This window comes from Heterocephalus glaber, unplaced genomic scaffold (genome assembly GCF_053883595.1).
Source record: "Heterocephalus glaber isolate CG9 unplaced genomic scaffold, H.glaber_assembly_v1.0 deba00001497, whole genome shotgun sequence".
Taxonomy (NCBI): Eukaryota; Metazoa; Chordata; class Mammalia; order Rodentia; family Bathyergidae; genus Heterocephalus; species Heterocephalus glaber.
Genome location: NW_028258320.1, coordinates 4793332 through 4809072, shown reverse-complemented (window position 1 = coordinate 4809072; position 15741 = coordinate 4793332). Strand labels below are relative to the sequence as shown.

Below are 15741 nucleotides of genomic sequence, written 5' to 3'. Positions count from 1 at the left end.
CTCGCATCCGGCGCTCTGTTTTGACGTATTTCCAGAGCGCCGGCTGCGCCCGCCTTCGGCGTTGGGGGGGACTTCAGTTCTTGCGGACGGCGGGCGAGTTCTGTGTTCCACTGTCTGGTAGTGCCACCCTCGATCCTGACGCCATGGGAGTGACTTGGTAGGGCTGCAAGGGCTTTTGTAGCGCAGGGCTTGGAGTGGTGGAGGGTCTTTGGAGCCTGGAGTGGCCCAAAGTGGAGGTTTGGGACGGAGGTCTGCCTTCCCCCAGGAGCTGAGCGAGATGTTCTCGGGTTGCATGGATAAGAGGTCCCTGTGAGGACCGCGGGCTCTCCCCTTTTTTTCTAGGAGATGCGCCCCTTCCTTTTAGAAGGAGGCAGGGTAGGAATTCTATCCAAGGACCCAATCATTGCTTAGTGTCTCTCTTTTTTTTTTTTTTTTTTTTTTTTTTTGTTGTTGTTGTTACATCTTCCTGCCCGTGAGGCCGTATAGTACTGTCAGAAGTGGGACTTGAGAATATAGGATCTCCAGACCAGGACACTCGTGCAGACAGAGCCAGAGAGCGCGAGGGAAGGGGAACGACGAGATGTACATAAAATGTGTTACAGGCATGCGCCACCACACCTGGCTTCCCTTTTTTCTTATATGACTCAGAGTTATTGAGTGCTCAGTCTGTGTACCACCTGGAATCTTCACTTGAACGTTGGCACACATGCCATGGCTAGAAGGTGCTGGTGTGGTAGGAAGTTCATTGCCTTGGTGAGAGAGTCCTGAGATCTGTGCTTTGGTTCTCAGAGGAGCTCCCAGGGACTAAGTCTCTATTTCCTTGTCCTTAAGGAGCAGGATCAAGTTACATGTCCCTGCTGAGCCATCATACAGGGTGAGAGCAAGTGGCTCAGTCAGTGCACGTGTCTCTGGACACCCATGACCTGGTACTTTCCTTTCCAGTGTGTCCCAGATGCCTGTGGCTGAGGGCAAGAGTGTCCAGCAGACGGTAGAGCTCCTCACCCGGAAACTGGAGATGCTGGGGGCAGAGAAGCAGGGAACGTTCTGTGTAGACTGTGAGACTTACCATACAGCTGCCTCCACTCTGGGCAGCCAAGGTCAGTGAGGTGGGGCTGTGGGGTGGCTAACCGTGGCATGGCCTTTGCGGACATTCATGTCCATTGACATCTGTCCTTTCTGCTAAGGGTGGTGTTCTTGAACATGTGGCCGGATGGGTTTCTGAATTCAGTATTTCTTAGTCCTTCATCTCTTAGACCGGGGCTATTGTGGTCTTTCTGCAACTGGAACTTGTTTTTAAAGCTTTATTAAGTCCTAATTAAGGTGTAAACAATTGCACACATTTAATGCATACATCTTGATGAGTAGGCTCTACGCATCATATGACATAGGGACAGATCTATGACGCCATCACCAGAACCCAAATAATAAACCCATCGCGTGAGAAAAGTTCTGCAAGGGCCAGGGATGTAGCTCAGTGGTGCTGCACATGCCTGGCAAGCACAAGGTCCTGAGTTCAATCCCCAGTACCAAAAAAAAAAAAAAGTTCTGCAAATTTTCTTTTGTGCAGTTTGAACTCTTTTTAAGTTAAAAAATTCATAAACATACATTTATTCAGGAAATACAACTACTAGAGTTCTTAGTATTTCAGTATCATTCCACATTATAAAATATTTACAACATGGATTTTTTTGGTACCGGGGATCGAACTCAGGTCCTTGCACTTGCGCAGCAGGCGGCAAAACCACTGAGCTAAATCTCCGGCCCAACAATATGGATTCTTGAAGTCTGTACCACATCATGCTGAGATTCTTTCCAGATAAGCCATAGTATATCATCTATGAAATGCTATAATGTCTATTTGAATTGTAAATAAAGTACTTGAGCCAAACTACTTAAGTATTGGAGCAAAAATTCCTAAAACATTTAGAAGAGGATTGCAATGATTTTTTCAAAAACATGTCTGAATCATCAAACTGTAAAAAGCAATGCCACCATCACCTAAAATTGTAGTGATGGATCAAGTGGCCATATTAAGACAGACATCAATATCAACCACAATGTATCTCATCTGCAATGGCTAAACATGGTTTTTTAAATAATAAACTTTGTTTTTGTAAATTTTAAAGGCAAAGGGAACAGAAAGATGAAACATCAAAAATTAGTATTTAAGCTATCAGTAGATTTTAGTTTTCTAAAAAAAGATGGACTTATTTTTCAAATAAGGATCACCAATTACCTTTTCTTCCTAAAGAAATTTAGAAATACAACCAATCATTAAGTAGCTGCAAATTGAATGATCCTATGATCCTATTTTGATTCTTGTAAACATAGTCCAGTGTAATGAGATCATTTCATAAAAGAACTAGTGGCCCTGGATGTCCAAGAGAACTGTCTGGAATAATTTTTACTCAGACCTGAAGACTTCAGTTACCTTTTTTTTGCCTGTACTGGGGATCAAACTCGGGACCTTGTACTTCCCAGGCAGGTGCGATGCCACTGAGCCAAATCCCCAGCCCCTGCAATGATTTTTAAAACGGAGTGAGTCTAATTGAGCTGTTACGGGAGGAGACCCAAGAATGAAAATGTTTTTAGCTCTGCAGGGCATTGTAATATGCAGCTAGGCTCAGAACCACCGAGTCAACTCATTCTGAAATAAAGAAATACTTGGGAAACTGGAGAAGGAGGGTTAGTTTATACTCATAATTTATAAATCAGACACCTATCTATTTACTGTGTGCCTAGTTTTATTTATGAACTATCCATCCATAAGATGAGAATCCCTTCACTTCCTCTTATACCAGACCACTATTATACAGCTTTGTACTGACTGGATTTTCCTGTTGTCAAGACTTCAGTTCAGAGTTGCACTATGAGGACTGCATTCTCGAAATCCAAACAGCTGATGCTGCTCATCCTCAACACGACTAAGCAAAACTACTGCACTTGGCTTCTTTTGGTTATCCTTATTTTAAGAATTATAAATAGGTGCCAACCCACACAGAGAACACAGTACTGTGGATTACTGTGGGAAAAAAATAACTTACTCAACTCACTAAGTTTCAACACTGAAAAGATTGAACTTAGCCGAAAGTTCTAAAGCAACTGAGACATTGAACCAGGAAGCTATAATTTTTTTTTTTCTTTCTTCAGTACCAGGGATCGAACTCTGGTCCTTCTGCTTTCGAGGCAGATGGTGGAACCATTGAGCTAAATCCCCGGCCCCTAACCAAGAAGTTATAATTTATAATGAAATGTTGCTGTGTCCTTAAAAGCTACTGTAGTTGTACATGACTAAAGTAAAACTTCTTGGCTAAACTTCCCCTGGAATGCAAGAACACCAGCATAATAATAATGTTACAGTTTTTATATGCACTGATACCTCTCTTTAAAGCTCTACAACAAATATCTCTATTAATTTTATAATTAAGTCCGTAATTCTTTTTTTTTTTGGTATCGGGGATCGAATTCGGGTCCTTGTGCTTGTGCAGCAGGCAGTGAAACCACTGAGCTAAATCCTCGGCCCAGTCCGTAATTCTTCTATACTACTTTGGTCTCAACAATTGAAAAGCACATCAATTAATTTTGGAGATATACAATTGAACGATATGATCCTATTAACAACAAGCACATTTCAAAGTGGACTAAAGACACATTCATATAATCAATCCAGTGTTCAGTAACTAAATGATAAATAATAATGCTTTTATTCCAAAAAATCACTGAAAACTGGAATATTCTTTTAAGACTCAGTGCTCACAAACATGCAGAAAAAGGTATACATTTCTATTCTTCCTGAAGGAATGTTACAGAATGCCTACTTTGTTTTTTTTTTTTAACAGGATGTGTAATTTTGCCAAATTCTGGTTTTTTTGGTACCAGGGATTGAACTCAGGACCTCATGCTTGCCAGGCAAGTGGTGTACTGCTGAGCTAAATTCCATCTTTTTAGCATCTGTCACCTAACCTGTTTTAAAGTGCAGTTATTCCTGTCAGTTGTGACTGGAGATGAACTTTAACTCTTTCATTTCAGTTCCTGTGCAGACCTCAGTCACAACCATACCCTAGCAGCTGCTTTTAGTAAAACAGTGACATCTGGTGGACAAAAGGCAGAAAGTATCTTGGGAGTCCATCTCTGGATTAGTCATAGACAAGTCTATATTGCTAAATCCAACACATTTGTCAGTCTGCAAATTTTAACATTCCTCACACTTTCTACACATCTTTTTTTTTTTTTTGGTACCTGGGATCGAACTTGGGTTCTTGCGCTTGTGCAGCAGGGGGCGAAACCACTGAGGTAAATCCCTGGTCCTCTTTCTACACATCTTAATCTTACCCTCTTCTTCCTACTTAAAATCAGTTCTTTCTGAGCTCATAAGGATGCAGAACCCGATGCTGGAGAGGTTTAAGGTGTCACCATTTTTTCTTTGACTATGCTCTTTCTTACCACAAAGTAACTGACCCACATCCAGGCATGGAGGAACCAAACTCGAGACACATCTAAAGAACAACGACTAGCATCGGAAAAATTTGCACAAGATGAAATCTGCAACTGTTTTGTATTTTTAATTTATGATTTTTTTTTTTTTTTGGTACCGGCAATTGAACTCGGGTCCTTGCGCTTGCACAGCAGGCGGCGAAACCACTGAGCTAAATCCCTGGCCCCCTATGATTTATTTTTTAATATAAATAGGGACATCATCAGGAATGCTAATAATCGAATCTCATCCTCTTGCTTTATTGCTCAATTATGAAAGAATACCTATTTTAGCAATGGTTGCTTCAGTGTTTAAAAACTTACTCTTATAAATCAGTATAAATGAACTTCATTACACATTACACTTTTTTTTTTTTTGAGACAAGGTCTTGCTATGTAGTTCAGGGAGGCCTTAATCTCATGGTGATCGATCCTCCTGCCAGCCTCCTGAGTGCTGGGATTTCAGGCACGCGCCACTCACGGTACCTGGCTACACCTTATGTTTAAATAAAAGTAAAAAGACCCGCGCCGGGGATTTAGCTCAGTGGTTCCGGTGCTGGCCTCGCAAGCGCAGGGTCCCGAGTTCGATCCCTGGTACCAAAAAAAAAAAGTAAGAAGACTCTACTATGCTGAGTTCTGTTCTTCTGTGGGTCATATATATTATGTGTGTATTCAAAGTACAAAAAAGCAATAGTGATGTTAACATTAATGGTGTAACAAACCACTGTCGATGAGACTATCAGGTGTAATTTCTTGGAAAACTGTAAAGAAATTTCACAGGTTAAAAATACAGAGTAAGCAAAAAAAAAAAAAAGAGTTGGAGAACTGTTAAGTAGTCAAGTGAGAACATTTTTCTTTTAAAAAAATTAATAATGTTAAAGTACATCTTAATATTAAAGCAAAGCATTTTTTAAAATCTATAACAACTTTTTTTTTCTTTTTGGTACCGGGGATTGAACTTGGGTCCTTGTGCCTGCGCAGCAGGTGACGAAACCACTGAGCTAAATCCCCAGCCCCTATAAAAACTTTTTGACAAAAATCTGTATTTGAAAAAGGCCTATAAAAACAGCAGGACAGAATTGTCCTTGTCACCTTTGACTTGTTCTTCTCACAAAAAAATATATGCATCTGTGGAAAGTCTGGAACCACACGTGATGTGAAAATAGGCATTAATAAAATGGCACGGAAGATTTCTCAGGAAGTTTCTGTTTGCTTTTTATGATCACTGGATCACGGTTGTCAGTAGGTCACAAGTAAAACTCCTCCAGCTGCAGAGGCAAATGCCGGTTGCGAGTCCACTAGGTCTGTTGCCTGTGCTTTGCCGACCGCATCTTTTCAAAGAGTGACTCCATCTCTGAGACCCTGCTTCACCCTCCCCAGGGCGGGTTTCAGCAGCACCATGGCCTTTTTGTGATGCTCTTTTTTTGACACTCGCTCCATTAACAGAAAGGAGTTGTCTCCTTGTATGAGGCCCCACTGTCTGTCAGCAATCCCGCCTGGAATTATTCGAGATATGTAGATTGGAGAATCCTATTCCTTGGTGCCCCACCCCCCCATGATATTGAGCCTGAGGCCTTCGTCCATCTTCTGCAGTTCCACGACTCGAGGATGAGAATGCCCCTCACTGGCCGCAATGGCAGCCACAATGGCCTTTGCGGTTGCATTAGCTCTTCAGGAATGTTACTCCTGTCCACTGTCTCATGGACATGTTCATATACCTCTCTTACAGTGTTGCAGAACTTGCTCTGGAGGACTCTGCAACGCCCAAGCTTCTGCAGCGGCACCTCCCCACTCTGATGCAGTTTCTCCAGCAGCTCAGTCACTCTACAGATATTCCTCTCCAGCTCTGCAGGTCCCCCAGCACCACCATCTTCTCCCTCCTCGACAGAGGCCCCCAGAACCAGTTTAACTCTTAAAGCAGTATTTGCTGGGCATGGTGGTGCATGCCTCTTATCCCAGCACTTGGGAAGCTGAGACCAGCCTCAACTACATAGTGAGACCCTGTCTCAGAAAGAAAAACCAAAACAGTGGTTTTCAAAGAATTTTTTGCTGAAAAACTGCACCAAAAACCTAGGTTCAAAAAAAACCCCCAAAAAAACCACCTAGGTTCCTTCTTAAAGGTGCATGTTTCTGCCCGTTTACCAGTGGACTCCAGATCTCATAATCTACACTTAAACTCTCCAGATAATCCTTACATGCTCTGAAGTTTGAAGACTTGATTTAGGCTCTCAGTTTGTTGTTTGTTTTTTACTTTTTGAGACAGTGTCTTGTCATGTAGGTCAGGCTGGCCTTGAATTTACAGATTAGCACTAGCTGGCCTCAAACTTGGAGCAGTCCTCCTGTCTCAGCTTCCTAAGAGCTGGGATTACAGGTGTGCACTACCATGCTTGTTTCAGGCCCAAGAATCTTTGTGTGTGATTCTTTGAGCTGTAGAGTCTGTAGATCTTCTATGTAAAGACTTCCTGTTAACCACATCTGGCCAGTGTTTTTGGCACCTTGACTGATGCTTTTGTTTTCAGGCTGTTGAGTGATGAGAAGGGTGTTGATGGTGGCTGTGATGACAAAAGGGGAGGACGATCTTTGCATATGAGTTAGGGAAGCTGGTTCTCTTAGCCTTGGTTCTGCAGTAACAGCCTGGGACAGTTTCATGACACAGATGCTCTGTTCATGGAGGCAGATTCCTATGTCCTGGCCTCCCGAATACTGATTGCAGTGGTGGGCAAGTCCCAGCACCCGTGTGTGGCTGTTTCCTTTTGATCCATTTCCTGCACTTACGCTGCAGACACCATTCTCAGGCCCTTCTAGCTCCTTTTGGTCCCTTTGGTCAGTGAGAGGCACCAGGGAAGATTGGTGCACAGGAGGAGAGGGAGTCACTACATTCCTGTCCCTCTGCTTTGGGCAGTGCCACTGGCCAGGCTGTTTCTCCTCCTTGGTTCTGGCTCCTGCTCGGTAGCCCTTATTCCTGGCTCTTTTCTTTCTCATTCCAGCCCTAAAGGTGGGGCAGTTTCCTGTGTTGCTAATCTTTGGGTTACCTCGTCATCCTGTTGGGCTTTTCCATTCTTCCAACCCTGTCCTTGTTCTCTATATACATTGCTTCTGTTGAAATTCTCTGGCATGGGCTCTGTTTTTGGACTCTTCTCAATATCATTTTCCTATCTATGAAATGGGGTGAACTGTGGCTTTGAAATAACCTAGTGTTGTGCTAATTGCGTGGAAATCACATGCTAATTATGTACAATACATGCAGAACCCTTAGAAGGGAGGCATCGTGCAGTATTTAATAGACAATGCTTTTTTTTTTTTTTTTGGTATCGGGGATCGAATTTGGGTCCTTGTGCTTCCTGGGCAGGCGGTGGAACCACTGAGCTAAATCCCCGGCCCAATGCAGTATTTAATAAATGGCAGTGCAGAGCTGTGCTGCATTTTCTGTGATAACATTGCAGTGTTCCCTTTGATGGGAAGGATGACACCGTCAAGAGATAATGACAAGGGCCCGGGATTTAGCTCAGTGGTTCTGCTGCCTGACTCAAAAGCGCAAGGTCCCAAGTTCAATCCCTGGTACCAGAAAAAAAAAAAGAGATAATGATGAGAGCAACTTAGGAAAGAAAACACTTCAGAAACTACAGTCTGGTAGGGAGACAACACATTCACGGCACGCAATGGGGCAAAGGGAAAGAGAATGAACATGGAGTCCCCGGATGTGCTGCCTACATGCTGTGTGGATGTGATTCAGTTCCTCACAGCAGCCACACTGGCATCACCAGGAGGGGTCCCTAAGGTGCATGTCGCCGGAGTTAGGCCCAGGTTTCTGACTGGAGGGGCAGAGGGGCATCTGGGATCTGAAGGTCTGGTCTCCAACCCCTGCTTCTTCCAGTCTCTGAGAAAGGGGTCCTCTCACTCATTTCTACAGGTTCTCTCCAAGAAGGAGGAAAAGGTCCGTATGTATCTGATTCAATAGAGAAAGGAAGAAGGCAAAAAATGGAAAGCAAGTTTCCCGTACAGCTGCCCTGACTCCAGGTGTTTTGTAATAAGTTCCTGCTGCTGTGGGACTTGGCCTTCGTTGTCCTCATCAGTGAAAGGGGGATGGTAATGCTGGTTTTGCTTCACCTGGTGTGCAGATAAGAAAGAGCTTTATTGTGACTTTTCTGTTTTGTGGTTTTTTGAGACAGAGTCTTCTGTGTAGTTCAGACTGGCCCTTGAACTCACTGTGGAGCCCAGGCTTGCCTCGCACTTGGCAGCGATCCTCCTGCCTCAGCCTCCCTAATGTTGGACTTACAGGCCTGCAACACTATCCCTGGCTGTTGTGATTAGAAAAAAATATCTCAAAATTGGAAGTGTCTTATTCATTGAAAAAGTCACCTTAGTTGCTTTTAAAATAGTTCCAGGACCATAACACCACTTGCAGACCCACACAGTGTGGATTAAGCATGTGATTACAGGAAGTGACCTGAGGACAAAATGACAAATCAGTTTGAGGGACTTGCGTGTGTGTGTGTGTGTGTGTGTGTGTGTGTGTGTGTGTGTGTGTACTGGGGATCAAACTTGGGACCTTGTGCTTGCAAGGCAGGTGGCGGAACCATTGAGCTATGCACTTGCACAGCAGGGGGCACAACCACTGAGCTAAATCCCTGGCCCCTGACGGACTTTTTTTAAGGATTGTTTTGAACTGGTTCCAGAGCAGGGAAAGGCTGTGGGCTGGCAGCTGGTAGGCAGGAGAGATGGGCTGCAGGCTGTCTGCAGAGCCTGCTGCATTCAGGAGGTGGCAGCAGAGCTGAGGTCTCAGTCCAGGGAATTCCCACGGCCCCTACTGGGGCCCAGGCCTGCTGTCCTCTCCCCTTTCCCTTGCCACCATCTTCTCTCTGCCCAGAGTGTTGTCCTGCTCCATGTGGCCAAATCCTTCCTCTCTTAGCATCTCCCTTCAAGGGCTTTTTCCCTGCTGCCTTTGCCCACTTTAGTCTCCTCCTATCCTACAGTCTTTCTTGCCTTTCAGAAGACTTCAAGTCTTCCCCAGCTGATCACTTGTTTTATTTTGTGGTGTTTTGATCTTTCCGAATGTTTTTCACTGCTCTCCCTCATGAGATTGTCAGGTTTTTAAGTCTGGGGGCCAAGTTCTCTCCTGGGATGTTTTTGAAGCCTAGCACAGCGTTGGGAGGTTTAATAATGTACTGATCACTTGGGATGCGGCAGTCTGTTCATTACTGCTTGTATTTATAACATAAATCTTGCTTTCTACTTTTTACCTTCTTTCTTTTTGGAACCAAATGCATATAGCCTTCCTTTCTTCTTGTAGAAAACCCGTGGGAAGGAATGAATGAATGAAACTCCTTTCTCAGAGACTGGAAAGGCTGAGCTGCAGCTTGGAACTGGTCTTCCTAGCTCAGATCTTCAGTTCTCTTTTTTTTTTTGGTACCAGGAATCAAATTTGGGTCCTTGCGCTTGCAAGGCAGGCTGCGGAACCACTGAGCTAAATCCCTGGCTCTAGATCTTCAGTTCTCTCTGCTGTTGTGTGCTGCTTGTTTCCCAAGTCCACTGGACTTGTTAAAATACTCCAGCACCGCCCCCTGCCCCCCACCTTTGGATGAGGCCCCAACTTCCAGAGGGCTAGCACACCAGACTTAACACAAGTTGGCACAGCCTGGCTTTCCAGCTTCATGCTCACATTCTCCACTTTCCTGCTGCTCCAGGACTTTTTCTTAGATGTCTAAGCGGAAGAGCTCAAGGTAGGAAGGGATTGAAGTGACAGCTGCCTCACTGACCTGCCCAAATGCTATTATTTTACTTATCAGATCACATATGATAATATACACAAATGTGTGCTAGCAGTCATCAGAATTAAGCGTCCGTCTGCAAGCTCACCACATAGCTTGACAGTGAAGCAGTCATCAACCTTCTCAGTTCCAGGTATGCCCCCACCCCTGCTTCTCCCCACCGTCCCCGGAAAAGGCCACCGATTGCAGGATCCCTCCCTCCCTCCCTCTCAGACTGCCAAGGTGGCGCAGTTTGCCATCTGGCCGTGTTTCCCTGCTGTGACTGTGTGGGTGTGCCAGCGACAGTCCTGTGCAGTATAGGCTCTATCCCCGCAGGTCAGGCTGGGAAGCTGATGTATGTGATGCACAATTCCGAGTACCCACTGAGCTGCTTCGCCCTCTTTGAGAATGGCCCATGCCTCACCGCTGACACCAACTTCGATGTGCTCATGGTGAAGCTCAAGGGTTTCTTCCAGAGCGCCAAGGCCAGCAAGATCGAGACTCGGGGCACCCGCTACCAGTACTGTGACTTCCTGGTGAAGGTGGGCACAGTCACAATGGGGCCCAGTGCTCGGGGCATCTCCGTGGAGGTAAGACCTTGGGGAGCCAGAACGGGGTATGCAGGGGGTGGCTCAGCAAAGGCTCTGAAGATCTGCTAGTCCTAACCGGGGGTGTGATGGCCCAGTATTCCCTCCACTGAGTGAGGCTGAGGCAGGAGGCTCCAAAGTTTGAATCCCATCTGGGCTATTTTATTGAGACCCTGACTCAAAAGAAGGGGTGGGGGTTGGGGATGGAGCTCAGCAGTGCAGCACCCCTGGTTCTATTCCCAGTATCACAGAAAGATCCAAAAAAGCTCACCAGTCCTGCTCAGTTCAGACTGGCCTGGATGGATGCCTACCTGGTCCCTGGCTTCCAAGCACCTGTGCTTCCTTTGCAGGATTTTTTGTCCTTTAGCCTTTCATTTAATCTCCAGCCCAGGATGGGAAGAGGAAGTGGCTCATACCAAGTAGAACGTGCAGGAGGCCTGGCTCGCTGGAGAAGGGAAGGGTAGCTAGGGAGGGAGAAGAGTTACAATGTGGGGGACCAGCCACCCCTTCAGAGGAGGACTCTAGAGGTTCGCTGTCTGTCGCATGTGTCCACACACCCTCTGTCGTATGCTTAGGCTGGGAAGCAGAAATGTGCCTTGCCTCTTGGTGTACCATCTGCTTTCTCATGTGTGAGAGGCAGAGGAGAGTGGCAGTAGCTGGTTTTGGGTTCTGAAAGTCCACACCTTGCTACATGCCCGGCACTGTTCAAACGTTACAAAAGTAATCGTACAAACCCTGTCTTTCAAAAAATCATCATTTAGCACAAGATCAAGGCTGAAAGACACAAGCAATTTCTGTTTTTCCAGTACCAGGGATTGAACTCTCAGGGCTTTCACACTGAGCTACATCTTCAGCCACTTTAACTTTTTTTTTTTTTGGTACTGGGGATCGAACTCGGATCCTTCCGCTTTCGAGGCAGGCAGCAGAACCACTGAGCTAAATCCCCAGCCCAGCCACTTTAACTTTTTAGTTTGAGGCAGGGTCTCACTAATTACTAAATTGCCGAAGCTGGGCTTGAACTTATGATCCTCCTGCCTCTGCTTCCTTTTGTGCCAGGATGGCACGCGTGCACCACCGTGCCTAGCTCCACACAGTTTTTGAAGTTGTTCTAAGAAACACCATAAAAGAGGCACAATGGCTCTGGGAATTCAGGCAGTTGAGAGCCCTGCCAACTGTGGTTGGAAGGCTTCAGTGTTAGGGCCTTAGAACATAAAGACTGCAGAAGGTGAGTGGAAGGAGCCAGAAGGGAGGAGTTTCTGCTCTGAACCCTCAGGACCAAGGTTTCCTTACCTGGCCCAGCCCCTGGGATTCCCCATCATCCTCCATGTTTCCAGCTGGGCAGTAATGGACACACTGCTGTTTCTTCCTTGTTTTCTTCTGGCTGCTCTCCTGTGAAAAAGTAAGAGAGAGGATGAGAAAACCTAAGATGTATGTTGTTTGGCCTTCCTACATTGGCTGGGAAACTCATTCTTAGTGTCAGAGCCAAGTCTGGGTATACCTCAAGTGTCATGTTTGGCCTTAGAGACATAGGAGTCCTACCCCCATGTTTATTTTTCTTCCTTCCTCCCCTTCCCCTTCCTCCTATGGTTTCCCTTCTCCTTCCCCTTCTCTTTTCCTTGCTTTTCTTCCCTTTTTTTTCTCTTAGTTTCCTGAGCTCTCCTTGAATGTCACCCAGGGACCTGGGATCTGCCTCAGGCTGTGAGCAGGCCCACCCAGCTGCAGGAGGAGAATATTAGAGACACCAGTGAGAAGGCTTTGGGTGTGTCAGTTGAGCACTTCCGCTGGAGCAACATTGTGCTAGAAGGGGTGTCTTTTTTTAATTTTTTCTTTGTGAGACAGAGTCTCTCTGTGTCCTACAGGCTGGCCTTGAACTCACTGTGTAGCTCAGGCTGGCCATTAAGACTGGGCCAATCCTCTTGCCTCAGCCTCAGGAATGCAGGGGTTATATGCTTCACCACTATGCCTGGCTCCTAAGAGGGGTGTCTGGCTCTGGCCCAGAGAAGGTGGCAGGAGGTGGAGGAGAAGCAGCCCTTGTCCTTGTCCTCCTCACTTCCCATGCTGTCCCCTTGGCCCCAGGTGGAGTACGGCCCCTGTGTGGTGGCTAGTGACTGCTGGAGCCTGCTGCTGGAGTTCCTGCAGAGCTTTCTGGGCAGCCACACACCGGGGGCTCCTACGGTGTTTGGGAACAGACACGACGCCGTCTATGGCCCAGCAGACACCATGGTCCAGTACATGGAGCTCTTCAACAAGATCCGAAAGCAGCAGCAGGTGCCAGTGGCTGGGATTCGGTAGTGGCTGGCAGATGCCAGCTGGACCACACCAGGGCCCTGCACAGGAGGAGCTGGGGCTGCACCTCAAGGCCCTGGACCCCAGGACCAGAGAAACATGGGTTTCCTCTTCCTCTGCTCCCCAGCTTGGCTGTGTTCCGGGCTCTGCACCCCTTTCCTTGCCCTTGGCCCTCCCCCTAGGCCTCCAGTAGCTGCTGTACGGGATTTGGCCTGTCCTGAAGAACAGGAATTAGGAAGCATGGAGACCTTGGACTTCTGCTGCTTTAGGGGAAAGGTAGAACAGGGCTTCCCTGCCTAGCTTCCGAGGAGAATAGTGTGTACCCCAGCAGTGAGGGTTCAGTCTGGGCCCAGGGGCTGTCCTGTGCTCCGCTCCCCTCTGCATGTGGGCTGTGCTATGCTGAGCCCCTCCTGGAGGCAGATGGTGGTACAGCTGACAGGGTGGCTCTGGGTTTGTGACCTGTTGGCCATAGTGGTTTGGGGGAACTGACTTTGGTTGTGGATTATGTGAAGCCACAAGCTAAATTATTGTAACGGAATCAAAAGGACATGGCCTCTCACTAGACAGAAGTTTAGCTTCCCTTGTTGACAGTGCCGAGGTCAGCAAGAGGCCAAGGTAGATTTAATTTCACAAGGTCATCCAGCACTTGGTTTCCTTATTCTTTTTTTTTGGTACTGGTATTGAACTCAGGACCTTGTGCTTTCGGGGCAGGTGCAGTGCCACTGAGCTAAATCCCAGCGGTTTCCTTATTCTTGTTCAACCACCCCAGTGTGTTATCCTACTACCCACAAGGCCAGAGCAGACTTACAAGCTCCATATCCACATTCTACTGGGGAAACAAAAGCTCACTCTCTCTCCCCTCTCCTCCTTTCTCTTGGGCTAGAGATTGAACCCAGGGCCTTTCCATTGAGCTACATCCCCATCCCTTTTTAGAATTCTTTGAGACATGGTCTTGCTAAACTGCTGAGTTGCCCAGGCTGTGTTTGAGATTATGACCCTCATTTCTCAGCCTCCCAGAGTGCTGGGATTTCAGGTGCTTCAAGCTAGGATTTCTTTTTTTTTTTTCCTCCGGGACCAGGAATTGAACTCAGGACCTTGTACTTGCCAGGCAGGTGCAGCACCACTGAGTTACATCCTTGGCCCCAACTAGCATTTTTTTTTTTTTTTTTGAGACAGTGTCTCACTATGTAGTTCAGGGTGGCCTCAAACTCACTTCGATCCTACTGCCTCAGCCTCCTGAGTGCTGGGATCACAGGCATGCACCACCATACCCATCTAGCATGTTTTTTTAAAGGCTATATGAATTGTGACCACTTTGCTGAAAGGGATATCAGGATGTAGTGTCCCTGGTCTTGGCAGCCATGTGCCCTGTTAAATTTGAGGGTGCTGTGATTAAAAGATGAAGGAGAAGCTGGGTGTGGTGGGGCAGGCCTATAATCCCAGCACTGGGGAGGCTGAGGCAGGAGGATAGCGATGAGGTCGAGGCCAGCCTGTAGTACATAGACCTTGTCACAACAACAACAAAAAAGGTGAAGTTGACTCGGGGAGCTGAGGCCCAGTGAGTGACCTGCTCCGAGGAACTCAAAAGACACACCCAGGAATGCACTTGGCAGCAGTTTTGCAGTTTTGTTTATGAGCTGGGCTGGGATAAGGACGGAGCGCAGAGCCACTGTGAGCTTAGTGGGATTAGTCACAGTGGGCACTCCATTCTGCACCCGGGGCCTAAGCTCTCTGCAGCCCTCCAAGCTTGGGAGAGTGGCTGAGCCTGATCCCTGCACCAGGATTTGTGGTTTCCTGGGTTCTTTCTCCCGGTCTCATTTGAGCCTCCAAGTGGCTCCTTTGACCTCTGCTGCTCGCCCCCCTCTCTCCTGCTACAAAAATGTTCAGCCAGACTTACATTTGAGATACAAAGAAGTGGTCTTAGGAAATCTTTTTTGTGGGTGGGGGATTGTTTCTCTTAAACAATACTGGGAATTGAGCCCCAGCACTTTTGTATTTTCAGGCAGAACCTTGCTAAGTTGCCCAGGCTGGGCTCCAACTGTGCCATCTTCCTGCTTCAGCCTCCCAGAGGGCTGGAATTAAAATCATGTACTACCACACCCAGTGGAAAATTGTTAATGTACACAGTATAGGTCATCATGGATAAAATTGCTCCTTGAAGGCATCTAAAGAGAAATTGTTTTCAGGGCACATTCCTGCAGCAAGAATCAGGTACTAGTAGTGGTTCCCTCCAGCTTTGGCAGGAAGCCCAATTCACCTTTCTGTTTACAAGATCTGTTATCTGCAGTTTTTGTCCATCCTCCCCTGTTTTTGTTATTTATTTTGTCTTTGCTTTTTAAATCTTGAGGTCTGTTTTAGATGTCATTTGTACACAATAAAATGTGCCGGTTTTATGTTTTTGGCCTTCTAATTTATATTTGCTCTTGTCCAGGTCTATTTGTTCTTACAGAACACATAATTTATAGGATTTTTTCTTTTTTTGTTATCAAGGATCAAACTCGGGACCTTGCGCTTGCAAGGCAGGCACCGGAACCACTGAGCTAAATCCCCAGCCCCTATTTGTTCTTTACTTAGGTAGCCTCAAGTCTTTTATAGAACAAGACACTATGTAGGTGCGATTTTGTAAGTAATATGTTCCTACAAACTAA

The 15741-nt window shown here is 46.4% G+C and overlaps 1 protein-coding gene and 1 pseudogene across 2 annotated transcripts; one reads left to right on the top strand and one right to left on the bottom strand.

Annotated features, from left to right (window-relative positions):
• Positions 1–5: 5 nt before the first annotated feature.
• Positions 6–15490, top strand: Med20 (mediator complex subunit 20). 2 transcript variants are annotated; one of them, XM_021259826.2, is made up of 4 exons: positions 6–157; positions 943–1097; positions 10557–10810; positions 12884–15490. In XM_021259826.2, the coding sequence occupies exons 1-4, from the start codon at positions 144–146 to the stop codon at positions 13097–13099; spliced, it is 639 nt and encodes a 212-aa protein (XP_021115485.1). In that variant the 5' UTR covers positions 6–143; the 3' UTR covers positions 13100–15490. The 2 variants fall into 2 exon arrangements, with proteins under 2 accessions (XP_021115485.1, XP_021115488.1); XM_021259829.2 differs by lacking the exons at positions 6–157; positions 943–1097 and adding an exon at positions 10260–10374.
• On the bottom strand, positions 5687–7513 carry LOC110349550 (protein lin-7 homolog C pseudogene; annotated as a pseudogene).
• Positions 15491–15741: the final 251 nt, after the last annotated feature.

Excerpts from the sequence above, each read along its gene's own strand:
- Med20 (XM_021259826.2), top strand. Across the intron at positions 1,098-10,556 it reads CTCCACTCTGGGCAGCCAAG|GTCAGGCTGGGAAGCTGATG; the intron begins GTCAGTGAGGTG and ends CTATCCCCGCAG. Across the intron at positions 10,811-12,883 it reads CTCGGGGCATCTCCGTGGAG|GTGGAGTACGGCCCCTGTGT; the intron begins GTAAGACCTTGG and ends CCTTGGCCCCAG.